Source organism: Elgaria multicarinata, chromosome 14 (genome assembly GCF_023053635.1).
Source record: "Elgaria multicarinata webbii isolate HBS135686 ecotype San Diego chromosome 14, rElgMul1.1.pri, whole genome shotgun sequence".
NCBI lineage: Eukaryota > Metazoa > Chordata > Lepidosauria > Squamata > Anguidae > Elgaria > Elgaria multicarinata.
In genome coordinates, this window is record NC_086184.1 from 4775603 (window position 1) to 4796088 (window position 20486).

Here is a 20486-nt window from a genome sequence, read left to right on the forward strand (position 1 = left end):
ACCAATGAAATGCTAAATTGCTAAACTTTAGACAACAAAACCAGAGTGGAGGGGTGTGTAGAAAGAGAGCCAGTGTGGTGTAGTGGCTACAGTGTTGGACTGGGAGCCAGGAGATCCGGGTTCTTGGCCATCCCCACTTGGCCGTGGAAACCCACTGAATGACTTTGGGCCAGTCACAGACTCTCAGAGCATTATACTTTATGGGAGAAAGTTAATGAATCTAGATGAAAACAACTTAGCTAAACAATGTTTCAATGAACAGTTGAAAAAGGGTGGATGGGCTCATAACTGGTTAACCTTGTCCCAGTCCTATGCCAAGGAGGTGCAGGAATTGCTAGCAAATAACAAAAGGAGTATTGGTGATAGAATCTATGAGGCAGATGCCCAGGGAAATGCAATAGCTAGTCAATTACAGGCCTTCTCAACATGGTTCAGTCTTATTAAGAAAGGACAGTACTTTTCACAATATTTGCTTGAGCGATCGTTTCCCGCCCTAAGAAAGGCCTTTACTGCCCTTCGTTTTCAGACAATGCCCTCTGCTTTCTTGGAGGGGAAGTATAAAAAAAGTCCCCTATGCCCAGTGGATCTGTTTTTGTGGCTCTGGGGAGATCGAAGACCTAGCGCATTATCTCCTGCGTTGCCCTCTGTACAAAGAGATCAGGGAGCGTTTTTTAAAGGAACTATTGTTAGCAAGAGTGGGTTGGCACACTAGAGACATTATCTGCGATCTGCTGGTGGACCATAGTAAAGTAATCACAATTGAGGTTGCAAAGTTTGCGGTAGCAGCCCCAAAAATCAGAAATAACTTTCTAAACGAAGTCTGCGTAGATTGCAAGGGGGACCATTTGATTTAACAGTATTTTATAAACTATCATCAGAGATCGCACCTTCATGGTAGTGCCCGATATTGACTGCTAGTATTTTAGGTTATAAGGTAAGTACTGAAATTAACCTTGTGACTTTGGCATGTATGTCCTTGTTGCGATAGCCAAGGGTGGGTGCTTTAGATAAACAGTGCACCCTTAGAGTGACCCACTGACTGATCCTTTGGTTGAGCAAGGATTGTACTTTGTACATTTTGAATATTTCAAATATTGTGTGTTGCTATATGTGAGCAATTCTGTATTTTGCAATGGTCTTTGTGCTATAAACAAATAAACTATACACTATCACAGACTCTCAGCCCAAACTACCTCACAGGGTTGTTGTTGTGAAGATAACATGGAGAGGAGGAGGAGGAGGAGGATTATGTACGCTGCCTTGGGTTCCTTGGAGGGAAAAAGGTGGGATATAAATGTAATAAAATAAATAAATAAAAAGGTGCCCACATCCATCAGAATGTCCATCAAGCACAAGAACCAATGAACTGGAGGGGGAAGGAGAAGCAGTGAGGTGGCGATACCAGGAAGCACAAGCCAGTGCAGGTGGAAAGGTAAGCAAGGCAAAATAGCACAATAACCTACACACGGGAAAGTGACCAGCACTTGATGCGCCAATGAAACGGAGGTGGAAATCGCAGATGCATGCCAGGAAAAAAAAAGTAAGTCTGATGGAGCTCATATTTTAGCTCTGGAAGATGAACAACCCAGCTCTTGGGCCAGAAGGGAAGGGAAGGGGCATTTTCCCATTGCGGCCGTGTCTTTCAAACAATCTGGAGAGCACCAAATGTCATCACTTCTAGCTTTTACTTTCCTTGGAAAAACAACCGGAGGGAGGGTAGCAGGAGCAGGCAACCCAGTCTATGGGATATTGTACAGAGAGCACTCGACAACCTTGAGAAGGTTTCCTTTAATGCTTTGTGAAAGGCCAGCCTCTCTTGGGGCAACATAATGTGCTTAAAATATACTTAGTAGTACACCCTGGAGCTACGAAAAATATTTCCAGCTCTTGGGTTGTTGTTTTTTAATGCAAGAGAACATTTCAGTGCTTATTTTGAGATCAGCTGTAAAAGTGCTTCTGTTTAGAATGAAGTTCAGCCATAATCCAACTCGTTTTTTGGTGGGGAGAGGGGGGACAAAGAAATACATATTTCTTTGTTTCCTAAATTCTTGGTTTCGACAAATTCTTGGTTTCGACTTTGCACAATCAAAACAATGTATTTGGCTTGATTTTGCCAAAGCATTTGGGCATGCACGCGTGTCCAAAATGTACACTTCACGTCAATGCTTTCCTAAAGAGAAACCCTTCTTGTACACAAAACACTGAGAATCAGAAAGACTGACATCTAGTAAAGGATATAAAGGCAACAACTGCAAGATTAACTTAAGAGCTGCTCATGCTCCTGATTTTCCAAGCCATTGTATGGCCAAACAAGAAACCAGTTTGCCACAAGAGTGGCAAACTGGTTTCCCATAAGGTATGTTTACAGTGGATCGGTGAAGCAGTTTCAACCCAGGGCTGGTTTACACATGTGCAGCAGAATGTGGTGTTAAGAGTCATGAGATGGTAGAAGCCATGGTCCACTTCAGGTGGTGGTGATAAGGGGTCACATTCTTCAGTGCTTCATTAGGTAACCCCCCCCCCCCGAGACACCCCTAACATGCCTCCCCTCAAAAAACACAACCATGCAAGTAGAAAAATAATCAGATAGGGCTGAGTTAGAACCATTCTTCTTGATGTGCTAGCTTTCCACTTGAGGGGAAGCATTCAGAAACAGCATCCCTATTGCTTGACCGTGTAGACCAGTCTCTGGGTAGTGTAGGTTGGAGACATGACAGCAAATCTGTTCTAGAGTCTCAGCCTTCACAGAGTGACTGTTCCTCTGTAGGAACAGACTAAGGACAAGTGATTTTGCCAAGCACTGGGAACCCGGTGGCTGCACTACTCTGCTTGGTTGCTACACTGGCAGCTGTCCTATTCCTTCCTCCACCTAGCGGGGTCTGTGTGCCCTTCTACTGCACTGGTTCCTGGCCAGTTCAACTCGCAGGGGGCTACCTCGGAGGCTTAAGCCTTGCAGAGCCGCGACGGCATCATCGGCTGCAGATTTGTTGTCGTAACTGAGAAACGCTTGGTGTTGTGCGCCGTGCCAGGTGAGCCGCGTGGGAGATGCGCGGTGCTCTCTGAGGGCATCCTTTAGCTCGCTCACTCTGGTTCCCTGAGCAATGTTACCCACATACACAGTGGCAGGTGCATCAGGTCGGTCTGATTTCCCCACTAAAGATTCATTCCCTGGGCTCGCTGGGGTCAGGCTAGTCTCGCCCTGCAACCCAGGACTTTCCAGCCTACTCTTCCTGGCTACTCTTGCTGCTGGCTTGTCAGCAACTGGAACATCTGGCTGTTCATCTTTGAGGATGACGTCCTTGCCTTCCTGTTTCTCTCTGTAGCGAAGGCTCTTGAGAATGGGGATTTTTATAAGCGTTTCATGACTGATCTAAAATGAGGAGAGAGAGAGAGAGAGAGAGAGAGAGAGAGAGAGAGAGAGAGAGAGAGAGAGAGAGAGAGAGAGAGAACCAGTCATCACCAAATGACAAGAGATACACAGAAGACATCTAACATCTGAGAAGACTAAGCTGCTGCTGAGAAGTACTACACACTCCCAACAAATACTGCAGTACATTGGCCTGTTTTTGCTGTGTGGAGACAAACACATTAGGATGGCCTCATTGGATTCCCCCTCCTGTCCCCCTCCCACCAATTGCCTCCATGGGCCTCCCTACTCTTCCATTAGTAAGCCCAGAGATCTCCAGTCCTGCCAATGATCTCGCCTACACATCATTTGCTTACTATTTGTCAAAGATGATGCACCCCCTTCATCTCAGTTGCCTTCTCTTACCTTCTCTGTTGCAATTTCAAAGGAAGGAAAACAACAACAACAATAATAATAATGCACCATATCCACTGATAAATGTGCTGTATAAATAGTACTACTCATTAATTTATATTCTGCTTTTTCCCTCAAAGGAGATCATAGAGATGTTCACAGATGTTCTCAGACTCAGGAGACCATTCTATCTTCCTGGAGCTTTCTGGGGCTCTCAGAAGGTAGCCTCTTCCTCCAGCCTTTCCCTCATCCACCAATCATTGGGTAGTTTCCTGGATTTGGGGCAATTTCCCCCCATCCTAAAAGGTTGAAACACTTCTCAAGGCCTAGTTACTGGCAGGAAGAGCTTTGAGCTACACTGTGTGGATATTTTGACCCCGCTCACCGCTGTAATTTGGCCCCTGAGGGTTTCTCTGAAATGGAAATGTTTCCACTCCCCTGTTGTACACGGTTCTCCTTTCCTTACAATCCTGCAAGGTAGATTAGGTTGAAGGGCGGTGACCAGCCTGAAGTCACCCAGTGAGCTTCATGGCCAAATGGGGATTCAGACGTGGCTTCCCCCCAGTCTTAGTCCAGTGCTCTAACCACCACACCACACTATCTCCTGACTAACGGGATCGCCGCTCTCAGGTCAATCGTTTGCAGCGTGAGAAAACTGCAGAGTTCTCAGCCAACTGCCGTACAATGTCTGTGTGTGAACGGACACCCTTGCCAACTTGTGAGAAGGCGCCACAGGCTCAGCCGCGCAACCCACCCTCTGGAGAACCTTCGGTGACGTCAACGTGTCAAACGTGCCAATGGGCTGACGCCATTTTTGCTCTGCTTCCCCTGGAGCCCCAATTTAGAACAGTTTGCTGGTTTTCGTCAAGTTTCTTTGTGAAATGGACAAACTCCACGCTAATTTGACCAAACGTTTTCTTCCCTGTTTTCACATAACTGATCAGGCTCGGACTCAGTGAAAAAAAAGCGCCTCTCCTTTCTCAAGTCAGATTTAATTCATACATGTATTTGGAGTCTTTATTTAGACAAATCACAACAGTCTTTTTCTTTCCAAAACGGGAAGAATTCACTGCTGTGCTTTGTCGGTGGACACCCTCTCTCCTGTTCCTCACCACTTTTTTCTGAGGTCTTCTCCTCCTGCAACCCTGTCAGGTCCAACAAACATTGACTTCAAGCTCTTCTATGGTTAGCAGAAGAAAAATAAATGACCAAGGAACTGGAATGACTCCCCTAGGAGGAAAGACCAGGACTTTGGTGGTTCTTTAACTTAGAAAAAAGGGAAGGGGAGATAGGATACCAGTGCAGGCATGTGAAGCAAGTGGATAGGGAGACGTTTTTCTCATAACACTAGAACCCAGGGTCATCCCATGAAGCTAATTGGCGGAGGATGCAGGACAGATAAAAGAAAGGACTTCTTCACACACCACATAGTTGGTCACTGGTACACCTAGGGGTGACCACATTACACCAGTCTTAAAATCTCTTCACTGGCTGCCAATTAGTTTGTATAAAGTATACAAACAAAGTATAAAGTGTTGGTTATCACATTGAAAGCCCTACATGGTTTGGGTCCAGGCTACCTGCAGGATCCCGTACTATCCGCCCTGCACACTCAGGTCCTCTGGGAACAATTTACTCCAGCCAACAAAAACAAGGCTGACAACTATTACCCAGAGGACCTTTTCTTCTGCTGCTCCCAGTTTGTGGAATGGCTTGCGGGGAGAGATTTGTCAACTTAACAGTCTTCCGGAATTTAAAAAAGCCATAAAGACTGATCTCCTCCGGCAGGCCTCCCCAGCGGAATTTTAAGATGCCTTTTTAAATAATGTGCTGCTTTTACTGATGCACTGGTTTAAAACATTTGAATTAGTTGTATGTATTTTATGGTGTTTGTATTTGTGTTGTACCCCGCCTCGATCCAGAGGGAGAGGCGGGTAACAAATAAATAATTTATTATTATTATTATTATTATTATTATTATTATTATTATTATTATTATTATAGTTGAAGTATGGAATTTGCTGGCAAAAGGTGTAGTGATGGCCACCACCTTGGATGGTGAAAGAAAAGGGAATTGGATAATTTTCTGGAGGAGAAGGCTATCAATGGCTACTAATCATTTTGGCTATGTGCTACCTCCAGTATCAGATGCAGTGTACCTGTCTACACCAGTTGCTGGGGAACATGGGCAGGAAGCTTGCCTTGCTTGTGGGATTCCCACTGGGGCATCGGGTTGGCCTGATCTAGCATAGCTCTTATTTTCTTTCACGCAGCGATTTTCGCCTTTTAACATTGCTGTGGGGGGGGGGGGGCGGAGGGGGATGACCATTTGCTCATTATGCTTATCGCCTTGCTCTTCCACGGGGTCTCTCGGAGGGTGTCCCACCCGGAAGACAACAGTGCCAGGCTAAAAAGGGTCATTTCAAATCGAGGGAACAGATGGCAGCCCCTGGAGGAGAAAGGGGGTCTCTCCTTTGTCCCAGGTTAGATTGCAGGCTTTCATCTCTTCCTCTCTCTGATAGGTGAAGAAATGCAGAAGGAAGCAGCGTTTTGATAAACAGCCTTCGCCACAGGCCAGCCCTGTCTGCCAAAGTGTCAAAAGCGGCACTGAGATGAAAGGGTCCCTAGGGGGCCGGGCGGGGGGGGGGGCAGACTCTGCCAGATCTTGGCAGAGATCACTTGCGATTAGAAGCAGGAGAATCAAGAGATGGCCGAGAAAGAATTTATGGAAGCCAAATTCCGACACCAGAGCGTGGGGGGTGGGGCGAGAGATCAAAGCCCCCCAAAGAGATGGAAGGAGCCCAAGAACGGTAACACCAGAGGAACAGTCACGGTACAATCAATGATACATCTGCGATTTTAGACCTGGACTTGATGCTCATATGCTCCTCCCAGCTCCATTTGATGGCCATGTGTATTCGTGTGTTAGATGGGCATTCAAACGGATATTTTGAGAGAGGGAGAAAACGTCTCCCTTTCCCCATTCTACACACCAGGCAGCATTTTGTACACCTCTATCCTGTCTCCCCTCAGCCTCCTTTCCCCCCCAGCTGAACAATTGCAGCTGTTGTAACCTTCCCTCGTAGGGGAGATGCTCCAGTACCCTTGATCATGTTAGCTGCATTTTCTGTACGTGTGTTGCTATCTTCTATCATTTTCGTTTTGCGGTGAAGACGATTGGAGAGCTGTTTGGGACAAAGTGTAACAATCACACAGAGGCAAAAAGGACACTTGCGTTATCAGGGCTCTGATTGGTTGCAGCCAGCACCCTTTCGGAAGAGAGTTTCCCACTTGATTCCTGCACTGAGCAGGGGGTTGGACTCGATGGCCTTGTAGGCCCCTTCCAACTCTGCTATTCTATGATTCTACGAGAAATGGGCTTGCCTCTTAAGACCAAGGTGTGCTTTTTGCCTCTGTGTGATTGTTACACCTCTTTGCAAGTAGCTTGTGACTGATTTAAGTAAGCACACCTTTTAAAGTTGATTTTAAATACATTTAATTGATTAATTTGCAAACCCATGCATGTTTAGACAGAAAAAAAGTCCTACAGTTGCTATGGCTGGCTGGGAAAAGGTGAGTTTTGTAGTTCTTTTTCTTTCCAAAAATCCATAGGATTGCACCCTTCCTCTAACACAGCCATCCTCAACCTGGGGCGCTCCAGATGTGTTGGATTGCATCTCCCAGAATGCCCCAGCCAGCTGGGAGTTGTATTCCAGCACATCTGGAGCGCCCCAGGTTGAGGAAGGCTGCTCTAACAGTTTTTAAAATCAATTACTGGACAGAATGTAGATCTTCAGATGTTCTGGATGTCACCTTCTAGTATTCCTGAGCATTGGCCAGGCTGGCAAGGGCTCCTGGGAGTTGAAGTCCAAAACATCTGGACATCTACCTTCTGCCCACCTCTGATATAACAGACTTTAAAAGTCTCCGCCTCCCCCTCAGTGACGCCCCCCCCCCCCACATCGGGTTTGCTGCTTTCCTGCCTCCATTAGCAATGGGAAAACCTGGCTCCTCCCTCCCCATTGACCCCAATTGGAATCACTCTCCCGGCACTACTAGAGCAGGCTTTTTTCTCCCCAGACGAATTCATCAGCTGTCGGGGAAAACGGATGGGGCTTCCACAGGGCTGCACAGAGAGTGCTAATTTTGATCTAATTCGTCAACTGATTAAAACGTTGCAGCTCTGCAAATAGTAATTCAATAATATGTTCCAAGTTTGTTTCCACATCCGACAATGACATGTTCGTTTACACAGTGCTCCGCTCCGTGCAAATTCCGAGAGACACGTTTGAAAGGCGGATCTCTGCACCCACCGAACTGCTGGTCGCTCCAAGCGGCCTGCAGCAGAGGCATCCTACCTCATGCCAGAGGATCCCTCGAGGTTTCGGGCGCTTGCACCCCGTCTTGATAGCTCTTGTTGGCGTAAGGATGTAATCCACAGTTAGATCATGGTCACCTAGCAGTTCTTCTGGTATGTCCACCACCTAGTGGAAGGAGGAGAAATCATACTGGTACATAGGTTGCTTCCATACCAGGGCCATCAGGCACTGCTGAAGGGTTCCCCAACCTGGGAAATGTTGAAGGGTGCTGTGGGCGCTCTCACAAAATGGCTGCTGCGGGGGCCCATGGCCAGCCACTAAACACTCATTTCTCAGAAGGCAAACTGATGGGACTAAAATAAAAATAATTTGCCCAAGGACCTTAAGAGCAAGGGAGGGCTGAGCCAGTGTGGCATAGTGGCTAAAGTGTTGGACTGGGAGTTGAGAGATCCGGGTTCTAGTCCCCACTCGGCCAGGAAAACTTCCTGACTGTTAGAGCAGTACGACAATGGAATCAGTTACCTAGGGACGTTGTGGGCTCTCCCACACTAGAGGCCTTCAAGAGGCAGTTGGTCAACCATCTGTCAGGGATGCTTTAGGGTGGATTCCTGCATTGAGCAGGGGGTTGGACTAGATGGCCTTGTAGGACCCTTCCAACTCTACTATTCTATGATTCTATGGAAACTGACTGGTTGACTTTGGGCCAGTCACAGACTCTCAGCTCAGACTACCTCACAGGGTTGTTGTTGTGAGGATAAAAATGGAGATGATTATGTATATCACCATGGATTCCTTGGAGTAAAAAAAAGATGGAATATAAATGCAATAACAATAACTTCTCCTTTGAATCCAAAGAAAGGTGGTGCTAGAAGGCAGCATTTGGCTTTACAGCATACCAGTTGGGGGGAAATGAATTAAAAAACACACTGAAGAAATAAGATTAGAACCAGGGAACCTTGTGAGCGCAAAGAGAGGTGTCCACGGGCCATCCAAAATGGCTACCACTGTAATTCTCTCCCAGCAGAATTGCCATTTTTGCAGCAAAACAGTCTGCTGGCAGAGAGGGGGGTATCAAACACCCCGTTTCTGTGTAGAATGGGGCTCCATTCTGCTGGGTTACAAAGCACGTGCTTGGCTCTTGACCACTACCAAGAATTTGGCAGAATTTAACTATGGAAAGGGTTTACTTTGCATATTCCATCAAGCAGTCACCATTCCCTTCTTGGCCCAGGGAATTGGAGCTCATTTATTTAATTGCTTCCCAGCTCAGACTGAGCGGTGCACCCATGAACCATCATGGCTGTCCCAATCAGGAAGCCGGTCGCCTTCTTCTGTACTGCAATCATTACCTGGCAGTCGTGAACAGCTGTGACGATGATTGTATCCTCCTTTACGGCTCCCATGGAGGCCATCATGGCATACTCCATGTCTGCAAAGCCTTCGCCTTTCCCAATCCGCCAGCCTACAGCGAGAAAGGGAGCATCCACAGGACAGAATGACAATAAGGAATATCTCTATCTATCTATCTATCTATCTATCTATCTATCTATCTATCTATATAAAGCAATGGTATTCCCCGTAGTAACCTATGGCTGCGAGAGCTGGACCATAAGGAAAGCTGAGCGAAGGAAAATAGATGCTTTTGAACTGTGGTGTTGGAGGAAAATTCTGAGAGTGCCGTGGACTGCAAGAAGATCAAACCAGTCCATACTCCAGGAAATAAAGCCAGACTGCTCACTTGAGGGAAGGGTATTAAGGGCAAAACTGAAGTACTTTGGCCACATAATGAGAAGACAGGACACCCTGGAGAAGAGGCTGATGCTAGGGAAAGTGGAAGGCAAAAGGAAGAGGGGCCGACCAAGGGCAAGATGGATGGAGGATATTCTGGAGGTGACAGACTTGACCTTGGGGGAGCTGGGGGTGGCGACAGCCGACAGAAAGCTCTGGCGTGGGCTGGTCCATGAAGTCACGAACAGTCGGAAACGACTGAACGAATAAACAACAATATATATGGAATTCATTGGCTGCTTAGAGGTTTTCTTCATAATAACAAATTATAGTTAGACTTCAGTCCATTACACATTTTCCTGGGAGGACTTCCCAACGAACACCTTTCATGTTGGCTAGGGCTAATGGGAGTCAGTCCAAAACATCGGGAAGGCACCAGGTTCATGAAGGCTGGGCCAGGGCATCATGTATTGGTGCCGGTAGAAGCCTGGGGTGGGGTGGGGATTGCCCCTGAGTATATGCAGTGTGCATCAACCACTTCCTGACTGTTAGAACAGTACGACAATGGAACCAATGACCTAGGGAGATTGTGAGCTCTCCCACACTAGAGGCCTTCAAGAGGCAGCTGGACAACCATCTGTAAGGGATGCTTTAGGGTGGATTCCTGCATTGAGCAGGGGGTTGGACTCGATGGCCTTGTAGGCCCCTTCCAACTCTGCTATTCTATGATTCTATGACTTACTTCTGAGTAGACATGCATAGGATCACCCTGTTTGTCTCCTCGCATAATCAGAGGGGCGGCTTTGACAAATAGTGCTCCGTATGTCCCTGATTTGTACATGAAATAAAAGCAGGCCATGCTTTGTGAAATATGAAATAGAACCAAACCAAAAGTCACAGAGTTTGACTTTGCCTTTAGCTAAATTTCATACGTCCACTTTTCCTGTCATGGCTCCAGTTTTTGGAGAGCGCTTGTGGAAGAGACTCTGAATGCCCCCCCTCTATCCTCTCACCGCTATTGTCTCTAGCTGCTCTTGCTGCTCATCCGCTTTCCCATCACTCATCACGGCTGCCACTTGCTGGCTTGACAGGCAGGGAGCAAGCCCGCCATGGCATCTCCCCCTCCTCCTTCTCACCACCACCATTCTCTGGTCCGGAGCGAGAGGAGATAAACAAGCGAATTGCAATGATGAAGAGGCAGGGCAAGTCCCAGGGGCTCTTGTCAGGGCCCCCCTGCTGGGGTGTAGGCCCACAGCAAGCACCCAACCGTGCCTACCCTTGATGCTGGCCCTGCATGGCTCTTTGCCGCAGCTCCACGTACCAAGGTTTCAACGAACTTCTTCAGATGAGCGTTTTACAGCACGTTCATGACTTGGCCACTCACGATTGTTCGCGGGTCATTTTGATGATGCAGTGATCCTCCTGAACATCTCCTGCTCGGCCCGCCATTTTTCAATTATGAAATAATCCTAAGAAAATGCGACCCTTCTGAGCTATAGCGAAATTAGTCGCTATTTCCTGCCATGCGTGCGCTGGAGACGTTTGGCTACAAAATGCCCGCTAGAGGGTGCTGTCCGACTAAACTGAATGGGCCACATGGTTGCTGCCTGCTTCCCTTTCCCCCCTCCTGTATGATTCGGCTCATCCCTGTCCCGGAAGAGAAGCAGGAAGCAGAGCAACGGTAAGGAAACGTGATTTTCTCCTGTCTGAAAGAGCCCAATGTTAGAAGTGCTGCAGCTACCCAACCTTCAGTATTCCCCTCCAGGCTGATATCAGCATCACATGTTCTTGTGCCACATACCTTTCTCAGAAACAGCCACTGATCCTACCACAACCAGATCCACGTGCACCTTCGCATCTAACCCTACAGGTACGCTGTAATCCCTAACACCCTGAAAAAGAAAAGCAATATTGAGCAGGGGAAGGAGAGCAGTTAAGAAATGCGAGCCAAAAATCCCCGCCTGGTCTATTGAAAGAGATCAGAAACCTTCTACACGCACAACAGCTGGCTCTGTTCAATTTTTGGGAGCCTGCCAAGGTGTTCTTCAGACATTCTGAGAAGTTTTGGGACTTGGGGCTGAATGAAATCCCATCCCAAACCCTACCTCAGTAATTAATCCACATTTTTTCATCCATTTGCTGACTTGAAAGTGCCCACTCTTGAAGAAAGGAACTTTAAAGAGAGGCCCCAGTATGAAACTGTTAAAATGCAACTTTTTTTAATATATATATATATATATATATATATATATATATATATATATATATATTTTCAATGCTAGCACCTGTGGCTTGAATCATGATAATGGTTTCCTGTCCCTTGGCAAGTGTTAATTAGCTCAGCAATGGTGGGATCTTTTTGTTAGCCTCATTATTGCTGTTGTGAATGCTCATTTTGCATCCACCTCCTCATTGCATTTTATTATTTATCTTTATGTAATCTGCTTGGAGAACTTTTGTTATTTGGGCAGATTAAAACAGAATAAATACAATAAATAATTAAACGTGTCAGCAACTATCCTACCCCATGGGAAAAGATTTTCCATAACACTTAAGACCTTTAACCATTTCAGCACTAGAGGGCACCAAAGCGTCATATTATGGTATTTGGCAGACCAAGTCCGCTGCTACAAATCAAGTGATGTGGCGGAGTTGAGAACTTCCTGGCTTGATCCAGCAAATGGGCAGAACCCATGTCGGTCACTTCTCTACGTTCTTCTAGCTGCTCTCACGGATGCCTTACAGGTCAAGTCCTGAAAATGGTTTTGGAAGGACAGTCTGAGGCCATGGCTAGACCAGGCCTATATCCCGAGATTGTTCCTGTGCATCCAAATGACACACAGGGGATCCCGGGAGCAGGCAGGGACAACCCCTCCATTTGCCTGGGATAATCCTTAGGTCTAGCTAAGGCCTAAAATTGCAAAACCAAATCCCTCCCATCTCCCCCACAGCCCTCCTTTCCAATTCCCACTTGAGAAGTGGCGCATTTTCTTAGGATCTCTTTAGTTGCTCCAGGGGGAGGGATGATCCTGTTGAACAGCCCTGTTCTCAGCCGAGGGGTGGGCACCAGCAGCGTTTTCCTGGCCTGCAAGAAGAAGAGTCAGGGAAGAGCGACAAATTACAAATCAGGATGCGGGTTATCGACAGTGCCTTTCCTTTAGAGCACTCAACCACAAAGGGGAAGAAGGTGAAAAAAGAGACATTTTGCTAGAATGCGTCTTCCAAGGAAAGTGATTGGTGCTAGGACTTAGGACCGGCAAAAGGTAATTCTTTACCCAAGACTTGATTAACTGATGGAACTCACTGCCCCATGAAAGGGGCGATGGTGTAGGTAATATCCGGATAGCTCAATGAGCGCACAGACAGGAGTTTATTTATTTATTATATTTCTATACCGCCCAATAGCCGGAGCTCTCTGGGCGGTTCACAAAAATTAAAAACATTCAATAGACAGTTGCAATAAACAGTCTGTTAAGTCTTATAGTCAAGATAAAAAAAGAAAATAATAATAGCTTTATTCTAAGTGAAAAGCATACACAAAGCATACACTTCTACTATTAGAGATAATAAAAAAAGAAGAAGACAAAACCTCATTACAGAGCAAGATGGTAAGAGATAAGGAAAAGGGAGGAGCAGAACCAGATTGGAAGGGAAGTGGTCAAGATATAGGAGGGAAGAAAGGGCAGAACTAGTTAGACCAATAAAGACCAATAAAGGAAAGTTAAGCAGGTTAATCCCTTCTGAACAACCAACAAGTGTCGCTGCCCATTTCCAACAGATGGATACCAGCTGGACATCAGGAAAAACTTCCTGACTGTTAGAGCAGTACGACAATGGAACCAGTTACTTAGGGAGGTGGTGGGCTCTCCCACACTAGAGGCCTTCAAGAGGCAGCTGGACAACCATCTGTCAGGGATGCTTTAGGGTGGATTCCTGCATTGAGCAGGGGGTTGGGCTCCATGGCCTTGTAGGCACCTTCCAACTCTGCTTGATTCTATGATTCCTTCTATGAATTTGGCTAATTCCTCTTTAGAGCCATCGAAGCCAGTATGGGTGGGGGGGCATGCTGGAAGATGTAGGACTTTTTCCCTGTCCAAATATGCACAGGATTGCATCTTTAGAGGGTCTTTACAAGGGGATTAGACAAATTCCCAGAAAAGGGTCACATTTATCAACTAATGGCTGCATGCAACCTCCAAGTTCAATGGCAGTATGCTATTCCATACCAGTTGCAGGAGAAGAAAAACAGCACACGGCCACTGTCCCCAGCTTTTCCTTATGAGCTTCTCAGGGGCACCTGCTTGGTCACCGTGGGACAAAATCAGCTTTCCCCAACCTGGTATCCTCCAGACGTGTTGGAGTGCAACTCCCATAATCCCCAGCCCTGCTGGAAGTTTTCCCTTATGACTGCTCCCTTTCCCTCAACTATCACCAGCAGCAGCCATTCCAGCAGGCTTTATGGAGGAGAGGGGGAAGGAGGGCCATTCCATCAGCTCTGCTGAAAGACTACTTATTTTTTCCACCTCTTCCCTCACTATCGCTCTTTCCTTGCATGTCGTGCCTTTTTAGTTTGAAGGCCTCTAGGCAGGGACTCTCTAGTTTGATTGATTACATGCAAGCCACTTCTGGAGGCTTTTTGGCTTAGGAGTGGGATAAAAATACTTTAAATAAAATAAATGTATCTGGAGGGCATCAGGTTGGAGAAGGCAGATCTAGAAGAACCTTTGGTCTGGTCCTGCAGGAGCTCCTTAATATACTTAAATCTGAGCCAGGGCTAAACATATGGAACATCCCTCAGTGAGAGAAGATCTGGTTACCTGAAGCACAGCCAGCCGGATCCCTTCTAGGGGTTTGTCGGGATCTACTTTCACTTCCCCAGCTATATCAAACACATCGCATGCTTGGATGGAGCCATTCATCTGGAAAGATCCCTATGAGGGGAGAAAGTGGTGGAACACGGCATACTCACTTCCAGAATTAAAAAGCGGACATTCTTCTGGGGGGCGTCGGGGTTGACTTTAACAACTCTGGCATTTTGGAACGCCTGCAAATCTGGAAGCCGTGCAGAAGCACAAGTTGCGGCCTGTTTTGGCAAGACAGATCTCGCATCAGGGATTGAACCTAGGGCCTTTTGCATGCAAGGCTGGTGGGTTGCAACCGAGCTACAGTTCCAGAGGAACTGCTGTCCAATAGGAGATCCTGTACTTTTAATTTTCCATTTTGGGGGCGCTTTGAATACCACAATACCTTGAAATTGGGGATCCGGTGATGAACAGGTCTTGGGAAATCAGCCAAGTTATTTGCTTCCATGTAATCCCAAATTTTATGCCGGATGTCCCACTTGGAAACTCCTTACACAAGGCAGGAAAGAGGAGAGTAACAGTCAAGATATATGCACACAAGTAGATTTTTCAGTTGACAAGTATTTCATGCATTCAATTGCCACCTTTCAAGATTGGAGGCTTCCCAAGGTGGTATACAATAAAACATAAACAGCTCTAAATATGTATAACAAGTTCATGAAATCATAAATTCAGTTTTGAAACCAATTTTAAAATGCACTAATAAAAGCAACAATAATAATAGTAATAAATAATAATAATAATAATAATAATATTAAAAACAAAGAATAAGAACAGATCAAGCCAGCTACCTCCCTCTCTCTTGGAGGGAGTTTCAGAGAACAGGAGCCACCACTGGGAAGGTCCTATTTCTACAGCCCACCAGCATTACAGATCTTAAAGATGGACCAGCAAGCAGGACATCCAAGAACGATCTTCGCACATGGGCAGATTCATCAGGGTGTAGGCAGTCCTTCAAATAAGCTGGAACCAAACCATGTATGGCTTTAAATGTTAAAAACAGCACTTTCAATTAGGCCCAGAAATGTCATTGCATCTTTTACGAGGTATAAGTGGGCAAGAGGGATATAGCGCATCATCACACGAGGCAAAAGTGCATTGCTTTACCATTACTTCTCCACCCACGCTTTTGTCCCTCATTAATTCCTCTTTCGAAAGAGGAAGTAAACAATGTGCCCATTCAGTGGGCCGTTTTATCATGCTGCTTCTCCTGCACACAGCAGGAGATAGCAGCAATGTCCTTTTAAAAACAAACACACACCTGGACTTGATGAGGTGGGTTGTTGTTTTTTGTCACACAAAGAAGGCAGCACGCAGACAACGTTGTGAATAGGACCCACTAAAATTCATGAGTGCCCAGTAATTGTGCACTAAAACATTCAACTGGTGATGCCCATAGTGTTACCATGATAGGATCGTAATGATTTGACACAAGGTTCAGATCTGGCTTTAGCTCTGTTTTCCCTAAATAGGGTCATCATTGATGTACCAACCAAAGTTGGTAAAAGGCATTCCCGGCTACTACCACTGTCTGTGCTTCCACAGACAGCTTCAAATCCAATGCAGCCCCAAAGGTACACATGTGATCCTTCAGGGGAAATGCTTTTCCTTTGAACTCTACCCAGCGCCACTGCTGTTGCAGATTAATCTACTGCTCCTTTCGTTTTTGTCCCCACTGTGAGAATAATAATAGCCACTACCAAAGATTCCATTGCATTAGAAGGGGCACAGAAATGTGCTACTTGGCACAATTATTGCTACCCAGAAGGACTCTAGAACAACCTGCTACTATGGACTCTAGAGAAGGGGTGGGCAAAGAGTGGTTCTCCAGACCTTTTGGACTTCCAACTCCCAGCATTCCTGACCATTGGCTATGCTGGCAGGGGACTTCTGGGAGTTGAAGTCCAACACAACTAGAGACCGATTTTCTGCCTACCTCTGCTCTAGAGTACATGAACACTACTTTCTCTAGAACCTGCTACCACATCTCCCCCACCCCAAAGCTGGTTCTCTGTATTTTGTTGGTCCTAAACAAGGTAGTGTTGGTTTCCCTAAGTCTGTATAGGAAGAATCAGTAATGACAACCAGGTGGGCTCCATTCCCTTCTTTCCTCCCAGAATCCCCCCCCTCAATCCAACCCGTGTCTTACTTAGAACTGACCCATTGAAATGAATGGGACTAACTTTTGTGAACCTCCCAGAGAGCTTCTGCTATTGGACAGTATAGAAACACAATAAATAAATAAATAAATAAATAATAACAAGTCCTATTCATTTCAATGGGCCTACTTTAAGTAGGATATATGTGGGATTTTACCCTTTCATCGGAATATAGGAAGCCAGATCAGACTATTTGTCCTTTGAGCTCACCCATAATAATAATAATAATAATAATAATAATAATAATAATAATAATAATAATAATAATAATTTAGAATATTTATATACCGCTCCTCATTGAAAAATTTCGGAGCGGTGTACAAGGTAAAATGAAAATAAAAACAGAAGAAAACAGTTAAAACAAAATTTAAAAAGAAGCAGAAATCAGAAATCAAAGGCTGCATGTTAAAGAAAGGCTTCTTGGAATAAAGATGTTTTCAGGAGGCGCCGAAAGGAGTATAAGGTTGGCGCCTGCCTGACCTCCAGAGGCAGGGAATTCCACAGGAGGGGGAGCCACCACACTGAAGGCTCTGCCCCTGTTGGACTCCAATCGGAGGATGGATCTATGTGGAACCACTAGGAGTAAAGCCTCGGATGACCTCAGTGACCGGGCAGGTTGGTAAGGGAGAAGGCGCTCTCTCAGGTATCCTGGTCCCAAGTTGTTTAGGGCTTGGGAATGCTGTGTTTGGGCAGGCTGTCCAGCGTTTCAGAAAGGAAGAAATCTCGACTACCACCCTGACCCTCGGGAATAAGCTTTGAGACCTTCTGCATGCAAGGCAAGGACTCTACCAGCGAGCAATTTCTTCCTCCTCCTCCTCCTCCCTGTCGTAATAGTAACAGTAAAATACCGGCACTGCCAACTTGCTCCCCGCTCTCCATCCGTCGCTTCTACTGGCAGCACCAGCAGACAGAACCTGCGAATTCCCTCTAGTCAGTTACATTGTAACTCCTCCTTCTGCATCCAGCTGCTGTTTGCTCCACGTGTTTCGCATTGACTACGGTAACCGGGAAGGGACAGTACTGAACGATGGATCAGCAGCAGCAGCGACAATGGCTACAAGCAGTTCAAATTCCAGAGCGGATAGAACGGGACAAGAGGGAGGAGGCAGGCAGGCAGGCAGGCGGACCATCTGTGATTCCCAATAGTGGAAGAATGTTAAAGGGAAGAATATTAAAGAATATTAAAGGGTTGTGTGCTATCTTCAGTATTTGAGGCAGTAAGCCTGTGTGCTGGGGAGCATGGGTGGGAGGGTGCTGTTGCATCATGTCCTGCTTGTTCATCTCTGGCCGATGGTTGGTTTGGCCACTGAGTGAACGGAGTGCTGGACTAGATGGACTCTTGGTCTGATCCAGCATGGCATTTCTTATGTTCTTATGATAGGCTTTCAGCAGAAGTGGCTTTCCTGACACCCCTATAATAACAAATAACAACACCCAATTAAATAAATCTTATAATGCTATCCTGTACATACTGATTCAGAAGTAACCCTCAGCGCATTTAGTGAAACTTACTGTTACGTAAGTATGTATATGATTGCATCCAAAGGGCACAATCCTATGCCTGTTTAGACAGAAAAAAAGTCTTACAAATCCCAGCATGGGGTATGCTGGGAGTTGTGGGACTTTTTTTCTGTGTCTAGAAAAATAGTGGATTAATTGCATGAGTTGAAATCAATCATTATTATTATTATTATTATTATTATTATTTATTTATATAGCACCATCAATGTACATGGTGCTGTACAGAGTAAAACAGTAAATAGCAAGACCCTGCCGCATAGGCTTACAATCTAATAAAATCATAGTAAAACAATAAGGAGGGGAAGAGAATGCAAACAGGTACAGGGTAGGGTAAGCAGGCACAGGGTAGGGAAAAACTAACAGTAGAAAGTAACAGTAGAAGTCTGCACAACATCAAGTTTTAAAAGCTTTAGGAAAAAGAAAAGTTTTTAGTTGAGCTTTAAAAGCTGTGGTTGAACTTGTAGTTCTCAAATGTTCTGGAAGAGTGTTCCAGGCGTAAGGGGCAGCAGATGAAAATGGACGAAGCCGAGCAAGGGAAGTAGAGGCCCTTGGGCAGGCGAGAAACATGGCATCAGAGGAGCGAAGAGCACGAGCGGGGCAATAGTGTGAGATGAGAGAGGAGAGATAGGAAGGAGCTAGACCGTGAAAAGCTTTGAAAGTTAACAGGAGAAGTTTATATTGGATTCTGAAGCTCCCCACGGCCTGAGTTCGATCCCAGCAGAAGCTGGTTCTCAGGCAGCCAGCTCAGGTTGACTCAGCCTTCCATCCTGGGTAAAATGAGTACCCGGCTAGCTGGGGGAAAGGTAACTGTGACTGGGGAAGGCAATGACAAACCACCCCGTTTTCCTATGAGTAAGAAGAAAACAGTAGTGCTGAAGAAAGGGGTTGACAACCTAGTGCCCTCTAAATGTTTTGGACTACAACTCCCATTGTCGCCAATCATTGGGTATGCTAGCTGGGGCTTATTGGAGCTGTAATCCAAAACGTTTGGAGGGTGACAGGTTCTGTACAGGTTGTGGACTGACACAGCTACCCCTCTGGAATTAATCTGGCAACACAGAAGATGCCTTGGTAGAACAGACACAAGTTTCTCTGAGATGAATGAGACTTCTTCTCTGAGTGAATATGATTGCACCCCTTAACCCCACAATCATAGGCATGTCTACTCAGAAGTAAGTCCCATTGTGTTCAATATGGCATACTCCCAGGTAAGGGTATCTAGGATTGCATCTGTTAAATGTTGAAGTTCTTGGCTCTATTTTCCCCCTTTTAAAATTGAATGAGCAAATTGTAACCCCCCCCCAAATATCATTATTTAATTCTAAAAATAAGTTAATAATTAATTAATTTGTCACTACATTCCCTATCTGCGCTGAACGGGAAGCGATAAAAAGGGCTGAAGTTACTGGGAAAGAAAGTTTTAACTAAAGGTGCAGTAGCCCTTCATGGCTTCTATATCAGGGATGGGCAACTTGTGGCCCTCCAGAAGTTTTGACCTATAACTCCCATGATCCATCCTCATTGGCTATGCAGGCTAGGGTTGATGGGAGTTGTAGGTGAAAACATCTGGAGGGCCAAATGATGTCAACCTCTGTTTTAAAATATTCCCGTTTTTCATAGAAAAGAGAGTGGGTGGGTGGTGCGCTGGTGGGAAAGGTCAAATTCTTCAGCATATGCACTGTTGCGGTTAGTCCACAAGGTGTCGCTGCTTCCATTTTAGCTGTTCCATAGACCGAAGGTATTTCCGGGGCAGTTTTTAATTCACCCTTTTGGCCTATAGACGGCACCATACTCCAGAGAGTGAGCCTGGAGTGAGCGTTATATAGACGAGATGATATTTCAAGGGAAAAACCAATAGGCATTATTACTGTTTGTCTTTTCCAACAAACAATGACAGGATAGTGCATCATTATCTCCGAAGACTCTACAGGAATTAGAATATTTAAAAAGGGAAAAGAGGACACGATCTATGTAAAGGTAAATGCTACTTTACCAATGCAACATCTTTTACAATTATTTTGATCTGAATCTTGAAGCCTGAAGAAGCGCTCTGTGAAACTGGAAAGCTTGCTACCAGGATTTTAAAAACTAGCTCCTGCATTAAATGATATCCCTTCCATTATATTATTATTATTAC

The 20486-nt window shown here is 45.7% G+C and overlaps 1 protein-coding gene across 3 annotated transcripts; it reads right to left on the reverse strand.

The window, feature by feature from the left end:
- Nucleotides 1–1796: 1796 nt before the first annotated feature.
- On the reverse strand, nt 1797–17795 carry MTHFSD (methenyltetrahydrofolate synthetase domain containing). Of its 3 annotated transcripts, none has more exons than XM_063141205.1 (8): nt 17677–17795; nt 15055–15158; nt 14625–14738; nt 12779–12892; nt 11609–11699; nt 9429–9541; nt 8119–8244; nt 1797–3370 (listed from the first exon to the last, which is right to left on the reverse strand). In XM_063141205.1, the coding sequence occupies exons 1-8, from the start codon at nt 17705–17707 to the stop codon at nt 2870–2872; spliced, it is 1194 nt and encodes a 397-aa protein (XP_062997275.1). In that variant the 5' UTR covers nt 17708–17795; the 3' UTR covers nt 1797–2869. The 3 variants fall into 3 exon arrangements, with proteins under 3 accessions (XP_062997275.1, XP_062997276.1, XP_062997277.1); XM_063141206.1 differs by lacking the exon at nt 14625–14738 and adding an exon at nt 14777–14890; XM_063141207.1 differs by lacking the exon at nt 12779–12892.
- Nucleotides 17796–20486: the final 2691 nt, after the last annotated feature.

Excerpts from the sequence above, each read along its gene's own strand:
- MTHFSD (XM_063141205.1), bottom strand. The coding sequence starts at position 17,707 with ATGGAGAGCGGGGAGCAAGTTGGCAGTGCCG. Across the intron at positions 12,893-14,624 it reads TCCGGCTGGCTGTGCTTCAG|GCCAGGAAAACGCTGCTGGT; the intron begins GTAACCAGATCT and ends TTCTTCTTGCAG. Across the intron at positions 9,542-11,608 it reads AGTGGCTGTTTCTGAGAAAG|GCTGGCGGATTGGGAAAGGC; the intron begins GTATGTGGCACA and ends TTCTCGCTGTAG.